The following is a 23,739-nucleotide window of genomic DNA, read 5'->3' as shown; positions in this document are numbered from 1 at the left end:
TACTAAGTGTAGTGTTTTAAGATGTGATGTCCTATACTTTGAATATAGGTTTCTATGGAGATTAAAGATGAAGTCTTGGGGATTCCTCATAGATTCAAGGATGAACCCACATTGTTCACTTATGTCATTTATTATTATGTTTTAGACTTATGTAAGGGTTGTGTCCCTAAGATTGTATTCTTTTGATGTAAATCAAAGTATAATTGATAGCTTCAGACATAATGTCATAGAATTTCTCTTATTTATAAAACACTTCGATTGTAAAGAAAATTTTTTAATTTCCATATTTTCCTTATATTCCATGTTCAGATAAGTTAAGGCTTGTATGAGATCCATTTGGGGTCAAATACATCATGTCATATGTATAGAGTGCTCTCTCAGGACGTAATATACTTTATATCATAGCATAAGGTTTTGGTAATGGTTCATAGGACGTCTCAAACCACATCTAGTAGTGTTTTGTTCATAACTGTGAAGCACGCCACATTCTACGAATAGGAGGCCATCAGATGATAGGAAAACTTCACTTATTCATTCTTCAAGTCTGCCATAGAGTTTAACTCTACAAAGTCTCTCTCATATTTTATCCTTTGGTCTTTAAGTTATGACCACTTGAAAGTCTTATGCTAGAAAGAGTAGCGGAGAATGTTTTTGAAAGCAAACTATGGCTATGTGAATTGTTGATTTTAAGGTGATGTATTGTGATTTTGTCCCTGGTATAAATGATACATTTTATGGTTATGTTTGGTGTTCATGGAAGGTTATGATTAACGTTGAAAGACTTGATGAATAGTGGTCCCTTAGTGAAGCCTAGACATATTTATTCAGTGGACTCTTTTCAGAGAGGATAGAGGTGAAATCCTCCATGTTAGAATCACATGGTGTGATAAGTGCATAGTCTTACCCATGTGGGGGAATGTTCTTTCATGGTGATATGCTTAAAGTAGACTACCCTAAAGAAGCATACGCGATCTTTATCATGTAAAGAACCCAACTGTTAATTTCGGGTCGATGGCACGAGGAATATGGTTTAGACATAACTTAAACTAACAATTATATTTGTTTAGTCAAGGTATTTCCAAAATAAGTATGTAAAAAGGGGAGGGGTTTGTTAAACAAATTCCTAATATTATGTAATTATCCGTTAAAAAGATTTAACTTTGGTTGTTATCAAAATGAGGAAGAAACTATGGTGTACATGTTCCTCACTAAATTACAATGAGGAAATTGTAGTTATAGAAATCCCATACTAGTGTATTACATACAAAGTGATAATTAATGTATATTTAGATCCTTGGTCCGGCATATAAAGAATTTTACACCGCACCTTGGTCTAGCTACGTGTGTATAATTTACTAACTCTTAACTTTACTTTGTATTAGACAAAGCATCGATGTATGGCCTCGGATCTATCGACACTAGACTATAAGATAGTATCAATTTAAATCTATGTTGATAATTCTTTTCTTATTAAATACCTCCTTGGTCCAACAAGTAGCAACAAGGCTAGTTTTAACGTTTACAACCGCTCAAAAGATTTCTAAACGAAAGAATTGTCAGTGTATGCAAAACACTATTCAAGGATTGCTTAATTACTATTAGTACGTTGTTAATCGTTCATGTTCTTATAAATCTAGTTTTGGAGTTTAGTTACCCATAATCACAAGAACACAATTCATTATTTTCGATAAAAGAATTATGAACTAACGTAATGAGAATAAAAACCTGAAATTAAAACATGAATATCAACCAAATATCTTCAAAGTCAACTTAAGAAATCAACAGTTGCTTAGGTTTGCAAAATATTTCTCCAAATTCTCAAACTAAAACAATAATGATAAAAGCCAATACAAAAAACGAGGTTTACATACCCTATTTATAGAAAACTACCTACTAGTTAAAAAGAAAACAATATAAGAAAAGCTTGTTTAGGCACGCGTCATAAATCTATGACTTACTTACAGAACGTCAATTGATCTACGGTCGTTAATCCCTACAGCCAACCAGGACTTGGAAAATACTTAAACATCCAAAATATACCCTCTCTCAATCAAATAATGGACCACCGGTATGTTTCTTCAATCAATCGAAGGTCCGTCAATGCCGCTCCGTGACTCCATGCTTAGAATCTTCAAATATCAGGTACTAGAAACCTCGCAGTATCATTCTACTGTTTACTAATATGGTCCTTCAATAGAACAACGGAACATCAATTCTCATCGTGTTTCCACACTTGGTCCGATTTCCCTGATTTCATTCAATGCTTGGGCTGCCCATCTACGAGATCTGTCTACAGGCGTCAATAGATCTACGATCCATCAATTACTTCCGTTTATGCCTTCTTTTATCAGTTTTTCAACTTTGTCTTTAATTTTGTGCCTAAGCATCTTCCTTGTAAAAGATGATACAAAACAATCAAAATTAACATAAAAGGCTCTAGACATACACAAATCTTAAGTGAAATGTATTGGACATACCATAAACACAAGGTACATCAACACCCTCAACTTGAAATCATTTTTTGTCATAAGAGACGAACTACGACTCTAAACGACACTTGCATAGAAGAAGGCAATTCAATCTCAAGAAATGACTTGGATATCCATCCCAACTCTCATTTGTTTGAGTGAAAATCTATATCTCAAACTCAACAAGGTAACTAATGCAGATCATAACATGACACTGATTGACCACTCAACAACCACTTTCACTATTTTCCTATCACAAAGTTACCTGTTCTCCAACAATAAAACAGGTGCACTCACTTCAAACGAAATCCTCTGTTCTCACACAATGAGTATTATTTTAAGTACAAGGATTTTTTTCATCACTCATGCTCAGATGTAAATGCAGGTACCCTTATTGCTCAATGCCATATGCTTGCTTTTATTTTCATTGCTTAGACTCTCCAATCTAGTTGTTAGGATTACTATAGGAATTTCTTAGCTTCTAAGGAAGGTTCGGGTTTTTGTGCGGTACATTTGGGTACATTTATTGAATGTATCCCTCCTTGACATTACGTTAGGCCTTGTTCATTGTTTTTCCCGATCTTCGACATCCTACCTTTCTCTTTTCCGTCCTTTGATTCCTTTCAATCATAGGTACGACTTTCAAGTTTGCGACTCTTTTATTTTTCACTTTTTTTAATGCATTCTATTCTTCTTACTTTCACAGAGTCAAATCCTTTTTTCACTTTTCTTTTATTTTCATTTCAACAGTTGACTCTTTTAATACCTATTAATTTAGATTTCCTACTCCATAGAAACCCTCCAATTATTGTTTTTCCATGAGTCGAAGTGAATAATACCTGATGTTGGGTCAGGGCCTAGAATGAGCTCACATTAGTTTGCATTAACCACGTTCAACTTAGGCTCTTATCCTAAGTCGAGGTGCATATGTCCAAATAGGAATTGGGACTAAAACATTAGATTCTAGGAAGGAGAAGTTGAGTGTTAGAAAGAGATGGTCCTTTTTCAGCTTAAAGTATTTGGATTAAAGGGAATATTCACTTGATTTGCTCGGAATCGTTTAGGCTAGTTGTGGACTATTCAAAAACAAGGGCCTATGATAACTTCTAGCGTCTAAAGAAGATTATTTTAGCAAGACAAAACGGGGAAGTTCTAGTTTGGAACCAACTACAAAATAATCAATTAGCCTCACACTCACATGAACATCATGTCTTTATAACATTATTGGATTGTCTAGTTCAAAATTTTAGTCTAGGATCATGTAGTTGGTGCATTATTATGTCATATTTAGAGCCAAGACATTCAACTTATCTTAGCCTACAAATTCAAGCACACATCACAAATTTTGGAGAGGTCTCATTTTTCCCAAGCCATCATTCTTCTTTCTGTCTTACTTCTACGCATATAATCCTAATACACATTGGTTGAAAATGTCGGTTGAAGACAAATTTAAATACTCTCTTAGGCTGAAAGAACACAAGTAAGAAAAGCCCAAGAGAGGATCGTGAGTTGAGTTACTCATACTTCACTCCATAACTCAAAATCTACTTCCCCACCCGCAACAAAAAAAGTGCCTTGAACAATGCCAAAATGATTAGCATTGGTGGGATCAAAATTTGTCTCTCCATGTGCCTTGAACAATGTCGAAATGATGATATCTTTAGATAACTCCGCCGGTACATGATCTTTCATAGTCACACGCATATCAAAGATGGAATATAACATCAACTCAGAGGCTCATCAAATTCGTCTGAATAGAGGCAAGTGCTGCGGTGGGGGCTGGCTATGCCAGTACCCTCAACTCAACGCGTCAAGGCAGTTGTGGACTGCTGGATCAGCTCCTCCATTTGCTTAGCCACCCATTTCTCTATTTGGATCTCAGACTTTGCTATGGATTTCTCCAACCACGCCTAGATATGGTGTAACAAAGTTTCCATCTGAGCCTCTAATATTTGGACTCTGCCCAAAGGGATGCAACAACTATTACCCGTGGTGTGGACCTAGATGAGCTGGGGGGGCCTACTAGCGTCATGAAAAAATATGAGGCCAGAGTAGTGCCAGTGTTTTCATGAATGATGAGTTCATCTCCATGTGCATACTCCACCATAGCTGCAAGATTTTTGCAGATGGGAACGACCTCAACACAGGGCTCGCTGCGCAGTGCCGGGACATTTAGCATCATCTCTGATGATACCTATATCTAATGTCTCGTTTGGGTGTATCTGTTTATCATAGTGCCAAATTCACACTACAAAATGTCTATATAAATGAGAAATCAAACAAGAAAAGGGGTAAGTCGTGGAGGTCTTGAATTCCCTCTCGTGAATCTCTACCAGCATCGTTCGAAAAAAATCAATTTTTAACCCCGCTACTAATGCTGCAACCATGACTGGCTTTTCTCATGTGAATAGGTTGTCGGCCTTTGTGGGTGAAAATATGTTCCACACAACCAACAAGAAAAATTGTGCCTAAAGGTTTAGTTTTGGCCTTTCTAATGCCCCTCGGATGCTGTGGCTCACTCTGCATGCCCACAATCTTCAATAATGTATTCGGCTAACCAGATCCTTACAACCTCCTGCTTCTCAGCACTCATTTGAAAGTCACCCCCAAACTATGTCATACGTATAATCAATCTTTGTGGTGCTTAGGGACAAACCTGGACTAGTGGTAAGGTTGTATCGAAACCATCAAATGAAGGCCTGTGAGATGTCCACCTGGCAACCTGGAAAATGGTGTAAGTGAGATGGTCATGTTTTGTAGACTTTGCCTTAAGGGGAATAGACCCTCGAAGATATGAAGCATAGGAACCATAGAGCTCCCACACAATATCCTAAGTGTGTGTACCATGGTCCCGCGCCAACTATTCACTCTTGTAGAGGTTGAACAGTCGATCTACCTCTGACACTGAAAAAAGTTCAGGTTGCATGTGAGATTTGACACTTTTTAGTTATCAATCGGGACATCATATCCTTATCATTTACCATATTTTAATCTCAATATATTTGCCATTGAATCTTGAAGCACCATCTATTGAGCTCGCCAACCACTAGAGGAAGATCATCATTTCTTTGTGCTTGCGCGGCATTCGAGCTAGTAGCCTCATAACATGAGGTTTCTTGTTTATGGTTACCTGACCCTGTGACTCCTTTAGAAATTGAGCTTCAAGAATGGGACTTATTCAAACCCTAAAAATTTTTCAGACCCAGATAAGGAAATGTTTGCCGACTTAGAGCGAAATGTGGATCCACCCTTAGAACAGAAAGCAGCCCAGTAGGTGATTTGATTAGTGTGTGCTCTTCATCACAGCGGTAGGTAGTAACTACATCAGGTTTCACCTTCCGGGGGGTGCCTCTAGTGAGTCGGGTGTAGTGACTTACGTCCTTATGATAGGAGGAATGTAGGTTTGTTTCTTCTATGGACTTATGCCTTCGCCGATCAACTACAATGTTGGGGTAGCCAACTTGGATTTCCCCTTTTTTATGTACACCAATTGCTTCTTGGGTTCCACAGTACATGTTGAAGCGTTATTAGTACCAAAACCAACTAAAAACACACTTCAAATAATTTTAGAACAAAGAGTGAACAAAAACAAAATGAAAAAAAATACATATGGTTGCTTCATTTGTCATTGATGGTAGGAGTTGACGGTCGATAGACTGATCTACAGTCCGTCGAACCCCTCCGTGGATCAAAGTGAAAAAAGTATTGGTCTCTAATGAAAATGATGGATATACAGAATGGTCCATTTATCAATCGACGGTCCGTAGTCTACATCAATCATTTAACATTTAGTGAGATTAGTTTGTGTATCAATACATGGAACTAATCGATGGTCTGTAGAGGGGGTTTTGTGGATGAGGTATGTGCCACAGTTTAGACCTTTTTCAAACTAAAGGCCATTTTTTTTTCATTTTTAACATTCTCCTAGTTTACTCATGTATTACAAGATATACAATGTTAGTTCGACATTCTTAGGGTTCGAATTCATCAATGCTTACGTAACTTAATACAAAATATGGAACCCTAGGTCGAAACTAACATATATACTTAAACACACATTTTATGGATAATAGAATTTGACACAATCACTATTCATTATTCCAAGGGTGTTCACAATTTTAATTCTAGCATTATTTTTAAGTAAACAACCTTCCAACGTCCAGATCCCACTCCCGACTTGGCATATTCGATCGATGAATAAAAATTGGAGGTGATGCGAAGTCTTGTAACCTTACAATGAATGAGAAGCGGTGTAATTGTGTGATTGCACTATAATTCACTACCACAACAGTCTGCCTACATACACGGAACTATAACACCGAACTTGTGGAGATGAAATAAGGGAGAGTTTGGAATAGAGGAAATTTGAATTTAAGGTAAAGGGTTTTGGATGGTTTATTGGGAGTATATGGCTGATTTGGGGAGTGATTTAGGAGAGATTGGGTGAGGGAAAAATGGTTGTGTGGGGGTATATAATGGAAGTTGGAGATGAATTTTAATGGTATGATTTTTAAATAAGGGAGTTTGGGTTGGGTCGGCTGGCTAGAAGTTCGGACCCACGAGACCCCTTTAATTGTCTTTGGGTTGGCTGACGGTCTATCAATGGAACCAGTCAATCACTTTTTGACTTAGATAAAATCAAGTACTTATAGGGGATCTATGGATTCCATTCAGGATCTGCCAATCATTTGACGGACAATCATTGGGGTCTGTCGAGCTCCGCACCAGACCATTTTCTGGAGATCTTGACTTGAGCTTCTGCACATGTAACAACAATTAGGTCGTTCATTTTGTATTTTTTGGACACTTTTTAGATACGGACCTTGTAACGACCTTAATAAAATGAACTAGTATAGAATAAAGCTTCACTTGTGTAAAAATAATTAATAATAGCTTTTGGAGTTATTTTTAATTAGTTTTGAAGGCAAACATCAAGGGAAGACCATGACTTTAGAAATAGAGTATTTTATGTGTTGGAATGTCCAAGTATGTCGTGCATGTTTTATGTGTTGGAGTATCCTAGTGTGTCATGCATGTTTTTATGTGTTGTATGGAGTCTAAAATAAGTGAGGATGACCCTAACACCTAAATGGACATGTATGAACTCAAAGCATCCAGTTACGACTCCCCAAAGACAAACCTAAGGGACCTTGAGGAGGACCTAACTATTGGCCAATAAGTTCCCCAAGGGTGCACGCGATTACCTATAGTAGAAAAACAGTCAGTGTCGCAGACTTGATTCACCTTAGGCCAAAAAATTTGATCCGCATCAGGGACTCTACTGTACAAAAATATATTTCAAAAATTCTTAAGGAATTAGCTCCGTGATGTGGACTTGTTTCCTGACGATTATTCCGAAAAAGAAAGTTAAATTTTAGAGTAACCTTAGGTAGAGAGTATAAATGATTAAAAGACTTACACGTGGAATATGGAAGTAAGTCCTATATGGTAATGTTAGCTAAATATGTCTTATATGTGATTGTGTACTTGTGTTATGTTTCTTATTATGCTTAAGGTTTTTATCAATATATCATGAAAGCATGTTTCTATACTAAATATCTCTTTTTTCATTGTTTTTGCACAGATTCCATACTTAATACATTAATTGTGATAACCCCTTGTTTTACCTTTTTGACTAAAGTGTAGGGATTGGAGATGTAGTTTGATATGGTGGTTGATTATGTTTCTAAGTGGTTGAAGATGAAGACTTGGTTAGTCATCATAGACTTAAGACAAGACACACATGTTCCTTTTGTGTCTTTTAGTCTTTGTTTAGAGTTTTGGATGGGCTTAGTCCCATTGTTCTAGTCAAAAGTATTATATGGTTTATGAGACACAAGTTATAAAGTTAAACGTTTTACAAGTCTTTCGCTTGCTTACTAATGAATGTATTGGTTGTGTGTGATGATAGTTCTATACTCTTGCTTATTTTCAAGTATCGTATGCAATGAAATATCCATGAAGCTTGTATGAGACCTCCGACTAGTCGAATACGCTAATAACGGTTAGGGGGTACTCTCTTGTCATTACAGGCCCTTGTTTTATCAAAAAATTAATTTCGAAAAGAATTCGTTTTATTTTAAGGTATTTTCGACTTTTAGGAGTCGCCACTTAATTTTTAAGAAAAAATAAAAAAGCTTTGTTTCTAAACAATTTAAAAAGAAAAATTGTTTTGAAACTATTTTTTAGGGGTTCAGGATTCTTATTAGTGTCTTAGGAAGGTGTAAGGCACCTAAGACACTCCGCTAACTTACGATTTCCGGCGATTAACTTATTTGACTATTTATTTAACTTTGCAATCTTTGAGCTTCTTAAGATATTTGTTTAGGCAAATTTTACAAGTTTTTAAATATTTATTGTTTAAAGATCCTGTTGAGGCTAAACCTTTTGGACTTTAACTCTAAGCAACTTTCAAATTTAAACCTGTAATCACTTTGAAGTTTCAATTTTTAATTTTGAATTTTGACAAAATAGAAGGCGTCGATGGGGGTTTGGAGTCTTCCAATCCTAAGCTAACGGCATTCAACACGAAAACATAGATAAGTAGCAAAGAGAGATACAGAGAGAGAGAAAGAGAGAGATTTCGGTCCAAGTCTTCGGGTTCTGTTCGCCTTGACCGAAACTTGGACCCACCTGTTTTTTGGTTTCGACCGATTATCTCTTTCGTACATGTCCTAATCTAAACATACAAATAAAATATAAGGAAATGGAAACGACGAGGGCTTATGCCCATTACAAAAATAAATAAAATGCCATGAAATATATAAAAAGAAGCTAAGGAAATCTTCTAGTCCATTCTTCAAGTTTCTCCGATCTTCACCGCACTTGATGGGTTGAATTGAAGGATATTACAAGTCTTTACGACTCTCTGCTAATGAAAAGGAGCGTGAGTTCATGATGGAACTCAAACGGGTTCACATGCACAACGACGACAAGAGTTAATATATACATTTCAACCAACATGTATGCAGAAAGCAATTAATGGTCACTAGCTTAATCTTGAACAAAGACACAAAAAAACAGTGGCCATTTTAAGTATGCCTTGTGTACAGGATGCGAGAACAGAGTCATCAATCACGGCAAACAAATTCCGAACAAGCCATACATTCACCGAGAAACAAGCAGATTTAATCGACACGGCGATAAGATCAGAGGAGGCAAAGTTAAATAACAAGGAAAACAATAAGTTGACAGATTAAAAGAGGTAGGGTGAAACAAAGAATAAGCTTCATTTAGAATAGCTTAGAAGTCTATTCCTATACTTGAGCGAAAACGTCACTTAAGGATCAAAAGGGGTCGAAACGGCAACTAACGAAACTACTTCAACTCCCTTAACCAACATAGGACAAAGTTAAACAATTTAAGCAAAGAAAAACAGTAAGCGGAGATGATGAAACATATGGTTATTTTTGCTTAAAGTTAGATATGAGATCAAGGAAAGGGATTTCCCCCCCCCCCCAACTTTGAGCAGAACAGAGATCCAACCAAGTCAACACAAGACACAACAATGAAGTTTAATATGATTATTCAGACAACAAATATACATTTAAAGCCAAAACAAAACGGGTAAAGATCAACCTTTTAAAGCAGAAAACTCTCCGAGACAATACTGAACAATAAACCCAACCTAAAATCAACTATGTATTTTACTACAAATGAAACTTGAATCATCTTTGAGCCACCAAAATCATCAAGACGGGCTGCAAATCCAACACAAACGTCGAGCAATAAAAAGGCCACAAACTTCATTCTTTGATATCTCAAATCATTCTTCCAACTTGAGGTGAAAGAATAAAGGGATGAGACATCGAATGTCGAACTCTAGTTCAGATTTAAATATATTAACACAAAAGAACATGCTCAATGAGGAATGTAACAAAACGTCATCTTTGATCAAGCCATTGAGCCTCTAACTCCAACCGAATAACATGTTCAACCAAATGAAATAGATAAGAATGTACGAGTTCTAAAAAAAAATTAAACGGACTCCAGGAGTCACACCATATAATATCGATTTAACAGCGACAAAACATCCAGCAATGTACAACACAATTTTGAACCCTTAATCCATCACATTGGAAACGAGAAGAGGAGGAAATCACGTAGAAGGGTGTTTACCTTTTTGAGGCAGTGAACAAGGAGAGACGAACTTCCACACGTGAACCACGAACAGAGACTGAACACCAATCCGATGTTCCGTCGATGAATAGCGAAGAACGAAAGAACTTTCCCAAGACTTGAATTGTTCTTCGTATCCGAATGCTACTCCGGAAAATCCAAGTATATATATTGATAGGATTTCAGCTAGAACCAACAACAAAAAAACGACAACAGCCAAAGCTTTTTTTTCGAAAATTTCTAAACCAGTTTTCTCAGCCAACAAAATCCAACCACAGACAGAAGAAGAAACAGAGTATTTTCGAATGAAAATTTCAATCCAAATCATCCCAACTTCTGAAAATTTATCAACCAAGAAAATGCTAACCCCCTATTCAGTCTAGGGTGGGGGGTTTATATAGAGAGGACGAAAACTAGGGTTTCCCCTTTGGATGGTGGGAAAACGAATTCGAAATTTGAAATCTCTTTCATTAAACAGAGCAACATCTTTTTCCCGAGATTCGACCCCATTCTGAAAAAGAAAGGGGAGAATGGATGCTCTCGATAAAACTCTTGTCCCATAGATACCATGTGGCATCATCTCGCCATCTCAAGGACGAGCACACGAGCCTACTCTCGCTGAAAAGCACTGCGCCAGCAGAATAAGGCAGAGAGGAGACTTCGGGAGAGAGAGGGGAGAGGGAGGAAGAGAGCGAAGGGGAGAGAGCGAGTGGGGAGGGTCGCATTTCCATTTTTGGGGCCTGTTTCCTCTGCATTTTTTTCTGGGTTTCTTGGTTCTTTTCTGGGGATGGCGTAAAGGGGGGAGAAAGAAGTGGGAGAGAAGCGGATTTGGGGAATGGGTCAAGGTATTGGGCTGGATCAGGTAGGCGTTGGGTTTGAATTGAGTTGGGTGGAGGGGAATTAATTTGGAAATGAGGTGGGCTAAAAATAAACAAAAGGGAAATGGGTTGTTGGGTTTAAAAGCTGAAAGAGGGAGAAACGGGTCTGGGAATACTATTTTGGGTTATCTTAAATTGGTGGGGGTAAAAGGAATTGGGTCTTTAATCTGAATATGAGAAGAGAGTAGAAGGGAATGGGCTTGGGCTGCTGAAAAATAGTGAGCTAGGAGTAATATTTAAAATGGGCGTGGGAATTAGAGAGAATTTCTGTGAACGGCCCAAACTAAATTAAGCTAAGTTAAGTATAGGTTGGTCTAATGAATATACAAGTTTGGCCAAACCTAAAACAAAAATGAATTCGTATCGATTAATCAACGAGATTCCTTATCTGATAATTATAAAATCGTAAAAGTGATTTAAAATATAATTATAAATTAAACTAAGACTAGTTTAATAAAACATTTAAATGTAATTTTGATGATTTTTTTTAATAATCATAAGATATACTACTTATATACATAATTATATAAAAATATATCACCGAAAATTATGTCAAAGCGTATTCGAAGTAACACAAAATTCATGTGTTATATATATTTTTTAACTTATATATATATATATATATACATATATATTTTATTTTCTATTTTTTAATTTTTGCAAGATTTATAAAACTAATTAACTTAAATAATTTGAAAAACTCCTGAGGCTCGATAATTAATTTATAGAAGCGCGGGTTAAAATTTGTTTGTCAACAACTGTCCCTCATTTTACTTGGGTTGATACAAGCAACTTGAGGAAAACGAAATTGACCAGACCAATTTTGACTAACTCCATTCATTGTAAAAAGAAGGATTCGACAAAGGGTCAAGGAATTATGGCCGAACCCTTGCAAACGGGTTTCCTACATATCTCAGGCTACATGAGAATTCAGGCCAGTTGTAGTTCGATAAGCTTGATTTACCGCACGATTTGAAAGAAATAGAAGCCACCTTGACACCGAACTATGAAGGTGCCGAGATGCTCGAGAATAGAAGTAGAGAGCGAAATGTTGGAATACAGCTCAGTTTTCTACATTGAATCTGCCTACATATCCTTAGACCTCGGAATCAGGCTGTGTATAGTTCTACTCAATCAATGGAAAAGGAAACCTATTATGTTAGATAGCCTTCGGTTTTGGACAAGTGACCAGTTAAACGAGTATGAAAAAGAATCTTGTAACCTCTTAACCGTGAATGTGGTGCGTTTCACACCCATAATTAAGAGCTTACACGGATATGACTTCCAAGGCTCTTGGCGAGTTGTCAATCAGATTGGGAACTTGCTTCCGATAAATCGCTACTTCCGGATGCGAGACTGAAACTGACAGAAGTTAAGAAAGACCGACATGCCTCGAGAGGGTGGTTCGATTGTGGTGGAAGTCGCTCCTTTGCTCGCGTCCTAAGAGTTTGACATTCCTCTTCGGACTATGTCCGAGTTTGCTGCTAAGAAAAATTTCCACGTTGTGCTGTATCCTTTTTGATGTCGTCCGCACCTGTGGTTTTTGGAGAATTCATCCTTTTCGGATGCTTTCGACAAAGACTGAGATAAAACTCTCCAGCTTAAAAAAATGCAATTAGGGTGGGAGATAGTGTCTTTTTATCATGTCGACACCACATTAGTCTCCTCAATATTCGACATCGACTCGATCAGTCTGACGTCCAGCAAATAAAGCTTATGCCTTATGCTTTGTGAATAAATCTTCAGTGTACTCTTCATTTGATGCTAAAATAAATAAAAAAATGTTGATGCGATATAGATGTCTCTTTTGTCGTCATCTTCGATGCTCTTCTTGACATGTATTTTTCATCAAAATAAAAGATGCATGTTGAGGCCGATGGATAAATATTGCTCTTTGTTTATCCGTGTATGTCCTCTTGCGGGGAATGAATATCTTCCCGCGGTACGTAAATTCCCGCGAGACATGAATCTTCTCGTGATGCATAACTTTCAGCCAGAAATGAAATCTCCTCGCGATGTGCTGATTTTGACGGGACATGAATTTTTCTCGTCGTGCATAATTGTTGACTCGCAATGGATAATTTTTGCAATGCATGACTTTTCTGCGATGCATGATTTTCAACGAGGCATGGATCCTTCTCGCGATGTATAAATTTTGACGAGGCATGAATCCTTGTCGTCGTGCATAATTGTGAACTCGCAATGCATGATTTTGCGATGCATTATTTTCAATGAGGCATGGATCATTCTTGTGATGCACAAAATCCAGCGAGGTATAAATTCTTCTTGCGATGTATAAATTTTGATGAGGCATGAATCCTTCTAATCGTGCATAATTGTGAACTCGCAATGCATGATTTTGCGATGCATGATTTCTGCGATGCATCATTTTCCGCGATGCATCATTTTCCACAATGCACGATTTCTGCAATGCATGATTTTTGCGATGCATGATTTTTGCGATGCATGTTTTTCCGCAATGCATGACTTCCGCAATGCATGATTCCGCGATGCATGATTCTTCAATGCATGATTCCGTGATGCATGATTCTGCGATGCATGATTCCGCGATGCATGATTTCGCGATGCATGAATATTTATATCGCCCCCGTGTATAGTAACGTCAAGACAATCTCCAAATAATATATCGATTTGAATGATAATGGGAAAATAATAATAGCATAAGCATATCTTCTGAGGTAATACATTGTCTTGATCGACAATAATTATCTTGCTTTGATAACGCAATGCAAATAGCGTCTTTTACAGATATCGTGAAATCTTTGCCAAGATTTCTGTTTGTTTCACCATTGAATCTAGCTAGACACTTTGCAAATATCCTATTGTTGAGAATGGTTTGAAATAAACAAATACATTCACAAGCATCTTGACACAAACTATATGAATTGCCTCCGACTCTCAGTAAGATCACTGATTTTGGAGATAGTTTTCTCCTCTTCGGGAGCTCTCCGTATTCATCCGTCGGTCTAATTTGGCCGACTTCAAAGCAAATCTATAAACCTGTATCCATAGAAAAATTATCAGTTTTAAAACATACTGATCTGTGTCGATTTCCTCAGTTGTTTTCTCGTCGTCTCGGTATCTCCAGTTGTTTTGCCGATTTCCCGACTCTTGATAGAATAGAAAATATATCTTACGCCAAAACAAATGAAACATAAGAGGGAAAATTTTTAAAAGAAATGAGAAATCATTAAGAAATAGTATGTTGAAAAAGTCGGTGCCAAGTTATGTCATATCAGGCTTTGCGAGCTCTTTTGAATCTGACACTTGCTGATGAGTTTCAGAGGCGTTCCAGACTTCTAGGGAAGACCCATGACGAAATTTTGAGGTCATCCTCAAAATTTCTGTCCCAATTTACTATCTTGCTCATCTTTTCATTGTAACCGAACAGATCGCGGAATTTTGAGATCTTCTCAAAATTCTGTCCCAGTCGCAAATCTCGAAATGTCTTTTGTCTAACTTGCTGAAGAGGAGACTTCTTTTGAAGAATTTTTGAGTCTCTCCCAAAAATTCTATCCCAGTTTCTATTATAAAGAAGAATAAAAATCTTGCGAGCGATATGACCGAACCCTTGTGGCGCCTACGTATCCTGTTGAGGCAGGAATAAGGTCAAACGTAGTTCCCCTTAAAGGTTAACAAGAATAAATTTACAAAGAAATCGACCGAAGCAGACATAGGCCGCCTATGTATCTCATTCTTGAGAATTCAGGTCAGACGTAGTTCGTTACAAGAGGGATTATAATTCAAATTCGAACAAACATAAGCAAACAAAACGATTACAAGTAAACGATAGAAAAATGTTAAGCGAAACTTCACGCGTAGTATCTCTTGACAGCATCTGAGTTGATAGGCTTGCGCCATATGGTGCCATCCATCTCGGACAGGACCAAAGCACCTCCATATTGTACTTTACGAACCATGTAGGGACCTTTCCAGTTTGGTGCGAACTTTCCTTTGTACTCGTCTCGATGAGGAAAAATACTCTTAAGAACCAACTGACCAACTTCAAAATTTCTGGCTCTTACTCTTTTGTAAAAAGCGCGAGTTATTATTTGTCTATACAACTATCCATGGCAAACAGTGACCATCCTCTTCTCATCAATCAAATCTAGTTCATCAATCCGTTTGCTAACCCACTCGGCGTTACTCAATTTGGCTTCTTGGATGATCCTCAATGACAGTATCTCGACTTCAACAGGTACGACTTCCTCTGTTCCATATACTAGCAAGTATGGGGTAGCCCCAGTCGATGTTCTGACCATTGTTCGATAACCTAGCAGAGCATATGGCAACATTTCATGCCAACCTCGCTGTTTGTCAATTATTTTCCTCATGATCTTCTTGATATTCTTGTTGGCGGCCTCTACAGCTCCGTTCATTTGAGGGCGATAAGCAATTGACCTCTGGTGAATAATCTTAAATTCTTCACATATCTCTTTCATCAGATGACTGTTGAGATTTGCACCGTTATCAGTGATGATGGATTCTGGAAATCCAAATCGGCATATCAGATTGTTGCGGACAAAGTCAGCCACCACTTTCTTGGTTACCGATTTGTAAGAGGCTGCTTCAACCCACTTGGTGAAATAATCAATGGCAACCAAAATGAATCTGTGTCCATTAGAAGCGGCTGGCTCTATAGGACCGATGACATCCATTCCCCAAGATACAAATTGCCAAGGTGAACTCATAGCATAAAGTTCGTGAGGCGCCACCCATATCAAATCGCCGTGCACTTGACATTTGTGGCATTTTTGCACTAATTTGCAACACTCATTCTCCATAGTAATCCAGAAATAACCAGCTCGAAGAACCTTTCTTGCCAAGGTAAGTCCGTTCATGTGTGTACCGCAAAATCCAGCATCTATCTGCTCAATAAGCGTCACAGCTTCGGCAGCATCTACACTTCTTAAAATACCCAAATATGGAGTCCACCTATACAGGACTTTTCCATGCAAGAAGAAATTGAGATCCATACGACGTATCGGTTTCTTCTGTCTAGATGTAGCGTCTTCTGGATATGCCCCAGACTCCAAATATCTCATTATGTCAAAATACCAAGGCAAACCATCTGGTTCTGATTCAACGTGTGAACAATGGACTAGATTTTCCTGCAAGTCTATATCCAGTGGGTCGATGTAATCAGTATCCGGATGTTTGATCATTGAAGTGATGGTGGGAAGAGCGTCAGCTAATTCATTCTGTATTCTGGGAGTATATATGAACTCGATCTTGCGGAACCTTTTGCACAGATTTTGCACGTACTGTACATAAGGTATGATTTTTGGGTTGTTCACAGCCCATTCTCCTTGAACTTTATGAATCAAGAGATCTGAATCTCCAATAACCAGTAATTCGTAAACATTCATGTCGATGGCCATTTTTAAACCAAGAATGCAAGCTTCGTACTCAGCCATGTTGTTTGTGCAGTTGAATCGCAGTTTGGCTGCCATAGGATAGTGCTGACCAGTTTTTGATACCAAGACTGCTCCAACAACTTTACCCTGGTGATTCGCCGCTCCATCAAAGAATAATCTCCAACCTGGGTACGCTTCAGAAATATCTTCACCCACAAATGACACTTCTTCATCGTGAAAATATGTATTGAGAGGTTCATATTCTTCGTCAACGGGATTTTCCGCAAGATGAATAGCAAAAGCTTGTGCCTTTATCGCCTTCTGAGTCACATACATGATATCGAACTCACTCAACAACATTTGCCATTTAGCTAACTTCCTGGTCGGCATCGCTTTCTGTAAAATATACTTCAATGGATCCGTTCTAGAGATAAGATATGTAGTGTACGACGAAAAATAGTGTCTCAGCTTCTGGGCAAGCAACGTCAGAGAACATCATGTTCTCTCCAGCAAAGTGTAGTGATACTTGTACGGAGTAAATTTCTTGCTTATGTAGTAGATAGCCGTCTCCTTCTTCCCTGTCTCATCGTGTTTACCAAGTACACATCCAAAGGTGTTATCTGAAACAGACAAATATAGCAACAAAGGACTCCCTTCTCGCAGAGGAACCAATACTGGTCGGTTAGACAAATAGCTCTAGATGGCATCGAAAGCGGTCTGGCACTCCTCAGTCCACTTAGTCGTGGCATCTTTCTTCAACAACATGAAAATAGGCTCACACACTACTGTTGATTGTGTTATAAACTGGCTGATATAGTTCAGCCTCCCCAAGAAACTCATCACTTCTTTTCTCATTTTCGGTGGAGATAACTCTTGAATTGCCTTAATCTTGCAAGGGTCGAGCTCAATACCTCTTCTGCTGACTATAAACCCTAACAACTTCCCAGCTGGGACTCCAAAAGCACATTTGGCGGGGTTTAGTTTCAAGTTGTACCAACGCAAACGTTCAAAGAATTTTTTCAGGTGCGTCGAATGATCCGAACTCTCGCGGGATTTGATTATGATGTCGTCCACATACACTTCAATTTCCTTGTGAATCATGTCATTAAAGATAGTTGTCATGGCTCTCATGTAAGTGGCACCGGCGTTTTTGAGGCCGAACGGCATTACCCTGTAGTGATATACCCCCCAAGGTGTGATGAAGACAGTTTTTTCTGCGTGTTCTTCGTCCATCAAAGTTTGGTGATAACCTGCGTAACAGTCCACATATGACTGCATCTCATGCTTGGCACAGTTGTCAATCAAAATATTGATATTCGGAAATGGAAAATTATCCTTTGGACTAGCCTTGTTGAGATCTCTATAATCAACACAAATCCTGATTGTTCCATCTTTCTTGGCGACCAGAACGACATTTGCCAACCATGTTTGATATTGTGTTACTTCCACCAAGCGAGACTCTATCTGCTTGGTGATTTCCTCCTTAATCTTCAAACTCAATTCAGGCTTGAATTTTCGAGTCTTTTGTTTCACCGATTCGAAACCCTGGGTTGATAGGCAGCTTATGAGATACCACATCGGTACTCAACCCTTTCATGTCAACGACATCTCAAACAAACACATCACTGCGTTCCGCAAGCAGATTAACCAGGCTCTCCTTCTGAATTTCATTCAAGTGGGTGCTGATCTTAACCTCTTTGACACGTTCCGAATCTCCCAAATTCACCATTTTTGTCTCCTCCAGATTAGGTTTATGTTGATTCTCGAACTGTCGAAATTCTTCTGCTACATAATCTGGTTCCCCACTTTTTTCGTCGTAGTCGTCGACCTCGTTGTCATTTACCTCATTTTGCTCATTTAGCTCATGACATGACATTACATTGGCAGGTTTATAACTTACATTACTGAAACCATAAATAGACAAAATTAGGATTGTAAAATATAACAAGCAAATTAATAAACAAAGTCAAAATAAGGAGGCTTTAATTTAAATAAAAAAAATGCGAACTTGGGTCATGGCACAAGGCCAGGTCGATTTTCAAAAATCACAACAAAATTCAAAATCGAGAACAATGCAGAAATGATGGGTCTCGGGCCTCTTCAGGATGACCACCGATTTTACGATGCATAAAATAATTCCTTTCTACCCAAGAGTCCGGGACATCAGGATTAGCGTGGAAGTCGAATTCTACAGCATCTCCCCTGGTTCCGCATCGCGAATGCCAGCTTGCTCGACCTCCTCCTCAATAACAGCGTTAATCTCCCTGAAAAGGCCACAGATTCCTTCCCCGTTGTCTTCAGGCTCGACATGCACCCGAACTGGGAATGATTGATAGAGAGGCAGGATCGACTTAGTAAACTCTTGGTCCTTTTTCCTCTTTATCTTCAAATCATCATCTGTGGGGATGTACCCCAAACAATACTTTGATCCTGTAGCAAGGACCGGAACTGGCTCGATGATCCCTTGTGCATTCCTTCCTAATCCGAAACCTGGTTCAAATCTGCTCTGCAGCATCACCGTGGTGATCATTCTGTACACGGCCGGCATGGGAGTCTGTGGGGCCAAGCCCTCATCGGTGGCATTTACCAACTCCATCGTGTAAAAATCCGACCTTTGCAGCGTTTCATCTAAGACCGACATCTGCTTACCTGAGTGGCCCTTTTCACTGTGAATAACCAGTTTTTCATTTTTCCACACCAGTTTCATCATTAGGTGGAGAGTGGAGGGGACGGCTTCAGCCATGTGAATGAATGGCCTTCCCAAAAGAAGGTTATAGCTGGTGTCGATATCCAACACCTGGAACTTTGCCTCGATATCTGTGAGGCCCATTTCGATGGTCAAGTTCACCGCTCCCAACATCACTCTCTGCACGCCATCGAATGCTCTCACATTGACCTGGTTTTGCTCTAACTTTCCAAGGTAAAACCTCAGCTGCTTCAGTGTGGACAAGGGGCATATGTTCAGGCCAGAGCCATCCTCTACCAAAACACGGTTGACGATATTTCCACGGCATACCACGGTGATGTGTAGAGCTCTGTTGTGGGCCCTCCCTTAGGCCGGCAGTTCATCATTGCAGAAACTGATGCGGTGTCCCCGAATGACTTGGTGAATCATAGAAGCTACATTGTAGCTGCTTGTACCTGAGGGCACATATGTGTCATCCAGGGCTTTCATCAAAGCCTTTCTTTGGGACCAGGAGATCATCAATAGGGCCCACACGGAAATCTAGGCTGGAGTCTTCTCCAAGTGCTTCACAATGGAGTAGTCTTTGGGTTGCATTCTTCTCCAGAACTCCTCAGCTTCTGCTTCGTTGATCGGTCTCTTGGCATGATCTTTCTTTTGTCCTCTGAGAGCAAGCTTGTCAGGAGTGTAACATCTGCAAGATCTAGTCATGCCTTGATCCACGACCGTTTGTATAACAAACTTGGGCTTGGCGAGAGTCTTTGCTGGCACCAAGGCAACAGCCTTTGCAGGTGTCAGAATGACAAACTCTCTCTTTTCCCTGACGCTCAAAGAAGCGAAAGCCTTTTCCAAGTCTTCCTGAATAACAGGAGTAATTCTCTTGGCTTCACGCTCATCTTCGTCAGTTTCTATCATGTTGATGTTCCCACCCCCATGATTTGGCAACGGGTTCGTGTTGACGTTTGGCACCGCAGGCTGAAGGGAGACCACTTCCTGGTCAATCAAGTCTTGGATCTTGTGCTTAAGATTGATAAAGTCTTCTGTATCATGTCCAACACTATTGGAATGATAAGCACATCTCTGCTCCAGTCTGTAGAATCTGGAATCGACATCCACGGGCTTTGGCCCCACAGGGTGGATGTATCCGGTCGCGGATAATCTTTTGAACAATTTAGTTCTGCTTTCAGCCAACGCGGTGAAGCATCTGGAGGGCTTCTTCTCAAACCTGGGGCGAGGGGGATCATACCCGCTCTGTTGAGGGGGATGGACTTGTTGGTAATTGCGGGCGTTTGGTCGTGGAGATTGGGTTCTGGGGTAGGGATTTGTTTGACAGTTTAGCATTGGGGCTTGGTAATTTGGATGGGGGCTTAGATATGCTGGGGTTTGTATTTGATATGAAGGGGACAGTGCTCGATAGCTTGGTTGTACATTAGCGCAGCTGGGAGCAACATTCTTGTAATGGGGAGGGACTTGATAAGCTTTGGGGTAGTTTTGATATATAGAGGGAAAATTTTGGGGAATCGATGGTGGATTCTGATACGACAAAATATGGGCATCTTGATAAGAGGGGAAGCATTGTAGTGGCCGAAATGATTTGATTGTGGACGGTAGGCTTGATGAGGCTTTGATGGAGGGTTGGATCGACCTTGGGGACGTGGTAAGGTTTTGGGGGCCTTTCTTCCCCCGTGTGAGATAGCATTAACCTCCTCTCTTTTCTTCCTTACCAGTCCGGAAGACCCAGGTAATGCAGACACTCGGGCTATCTTTCCCGACTTCAGGCCATCTTCGATAGTCTCACCTACTTTGACTATCTCGGCGAACTTTGCGCCGATTAATATGATTACTCTATCATAATACTCGGGCTCCTGCACCCGCATGAACACCTCTACGATCTTTTTCTTTGTTATCGGAGGCCTCACCCTCGCTGCCTCTTTCCTCCACCTGTACACGAACTCTCGATAGGTTTCTGTGGGCTTCTGTTTCATCTTCTCCAAGGAGTACCGATCAGAGACTATCTCGACGTTGTATGCGAATCTGTCGATGAAATCCTTAGCCAGTGCGCTCCAACTGGGCCATTCTTGAGTCTCATGTGACGTGAACCACTCTAGGGCCTCACCGCACTGGCTTCGGCTGAACAACCTCATCAGCAACGCTTTATCTTTGCCAACTCCCACGAGTTGGTCACAGTACGCTCTTAGGTGTGCCATGGGGTTCCCCACCCCTCCGAAGGTATCAAACTTCGGGATCTTAAAGCCTTCAGGTAGGTTCAAGTCTTGGTGGAATCATAGTTCTGCGTAGCTTAACCTGGCGACGTCTGGAGTACATTGCAATTCTCTCATTGCCCTCTTGATCTCCTCATTTATTTCTACCTTCGCTTCTTCCCTCGCCCTCCACTCTCTTTCTTGCTCCTCGTAATGGTCCAACTCGGAGCCGTGCACCTCATGCTCGGCCGGGACGGGGACTTGGGATGTGGTTCTTTTGGGGAGGGGTGGAGCTATGGAAGGGCTTGGGACATTTTGTGCGGTTTGATAGTATTGTGGATAATTTTGGGGATCGGTATTTTGGTTTAAGTGGGGATGCATTGTTTGGGAATTGAAGGAGGTGGGATTTTGGGTTTCATTTTGGGGTAGTGGGGTTGTTCGAGTATTTTGGGGATGTGGTGGCATTTGTGGAGGATTGTTTGGAAGTGGGGAGGGAGTTTGATAGGAGACAGACGCATATTGGGGGTTTTAGGTTGTCATATATACCCCAGATGGGTTGTGCACGGGTGTCGATGGACGGTGCTGAGTAGGATCCGAATTGGACGAGGGGAAATATGTAGGAGGTCTCGCGTCGAGAAAGTTTGGGCCCAATCCGGGCGGAGGAGTGTCTTGCCTCCGTTGCATCTCTACTCTCATGTCAGCTATTTGCTGCATCAGCTGCGCAATAAGCTTATTCTGCTCTACCACGGTGGGCTGAGCCACCAAGACATCTGTGAGGCTGACTTGTTCATTGTTGTCGCCCATGTCTATATTTGAGTTTTGTCCGGGGAAAGAATCTGCGGGACATTTTGATCTGGTGAAATAGGGGTGATCTGCCAACTTTATCGACATAGATTAGTAAAAAGTACCTGAGAGGTGAAAACAACTCAAAGGCAAATTTGTTAGTGCATATCCGGAGTACAAAATGCATAATATCTCACATAAAATAGATAAACACATAAGTAGCTTTGTTTGAGGATATCTTAACCCACGAATGAGGACGGAAATATATTCTGACCAAACAAGAATTTGTTTGTTTAGCGCTATCTAGAGAAAGTTGAATCATGTTGAGCTATGGTTTTCTTGCAGCTGCTTTTCGATGTCCGTTGATTGAATCTTCGTATCTCCGAAACATGGAGGAGAATGAAAATTTTCTGTGATAGGGGCCGGGCCGGGAAGGCTGCCTACGTATCTCGCAAAGAGAATTGAGGCTTAACGTAGTTCGGGTACAAGGGTGAAATCCTTTCATTCACTCTTTCATTGTGATTACAAGGGAATTGAAAAACAACATTGAAATTCCTAGAAGACAACATTTTGGCAATTTCCCGTCTTGTGGCCGCGTCATTCTTTTCCATTCAAACAGTCTGAAATGGAGGCTTATAGACAATTTTCTCCTCATCGTCCTCCTCGATTACTTCACGGTCAGGGCCACTGTTATCTGCTCCCTGATCACGGACGAGGTATTTTCCTCCCTTTAAGTTTGTATGGGTCGCCAATTCTTCATCGAGTGCCGCACTTCAGGCCAACAATACGGCGTATCAATATCTATCTTTGCTTCTCTCGCCTTTCCTTCGTGTATCTCCAAACGAAGAAAGTTCAACCTTTTCTTAAGGCCTTCGGTTTCCATCTGAACCTCCTTCTTTCTTTTTATCTGCGACACCAGATCTTCATCCAAGGTCGTGACCGCAGCTTTGTAGATCGTCGTGGTTATGTTTACTTTACGTCCTTCCTCTTTAATCTTCTGAATTTCTCGAGTGACTCGCTCGATTTTTATTCGCACTTCCTTGTTAGTGAGCTCCGTCTGGACGTTCTTACCTTTGTCCATAGCGGTGATTCACCTTTCCTAAGACGATAGAGCGGTATTCAGGATTTGTGGTATGGAAGATGGATTTTTGGGTGAGAAACTTGAGACTTGGGAATTTTTGTAGGAGATTTGTAACGGTGCCTTCTGTATACTCTTTGGTATTTTGGCTA

At 39.9% G+C, this 23,739-nt stretch overlaps 1 protein-coding gene across 1 annotated transcript; it reads right to left on the bottom strand.

Moving 5' to 3' along the window:
* Positions 1–20,068: 20,068 nt before the first annotated feature.
* Positions 20,069–21,732, bottom strand: LOC104647217 (uncharacterized). Its single transcript, XM_010322182.2, has 2 exons — positions 21,250–21,732; positions 20,069–21,058 (listed from the first exon to the last, which is right to left on the bottom strand). The coding sequence occupies exons 1-2, from the start codon at positions 21,730–21,732 to the stop codon at positions 20,069–20,071; spliced, it is 1,473 nt and encodes a 490-aa protein (XP_010320484.2).
* Between the last annotated feature and the right edge of the window lie 2,007 nt (positions 21,733–23,739).

Source organism: Solanum lycopersicum, chromosome 1 (genome assembly GCF_036512215.1).
Source record: "Solanum lycopersicum chromosome 1, SLM_r2.1".
Lineage (NCBI taxonomy): Eukaryota > Viridiplantae > Streptophyta > Magnoliopsida > Solanales > Solanaceae > Solanum > Solanum lycopersicum.
This window is presented reverse-complemented; position numbering and strand designations above follow the sequence as displayed.

Coding starts and splice junctions, on each gene's coding strand:
- LOC104647217 (XM_010322182.2), bottom strand. CDS start 21,732: ATGGCACACCTAAGAGCGTACTGTGACCAACTCGTGGGAGTTGGCAAA. Junction 21,059..21,249: donor TACCTGGGTCTTCCGGACTG/GTAAGGAAGAAA, acceptor TTGTCGTATCAG/AATCCACCATCGATTCCCCA.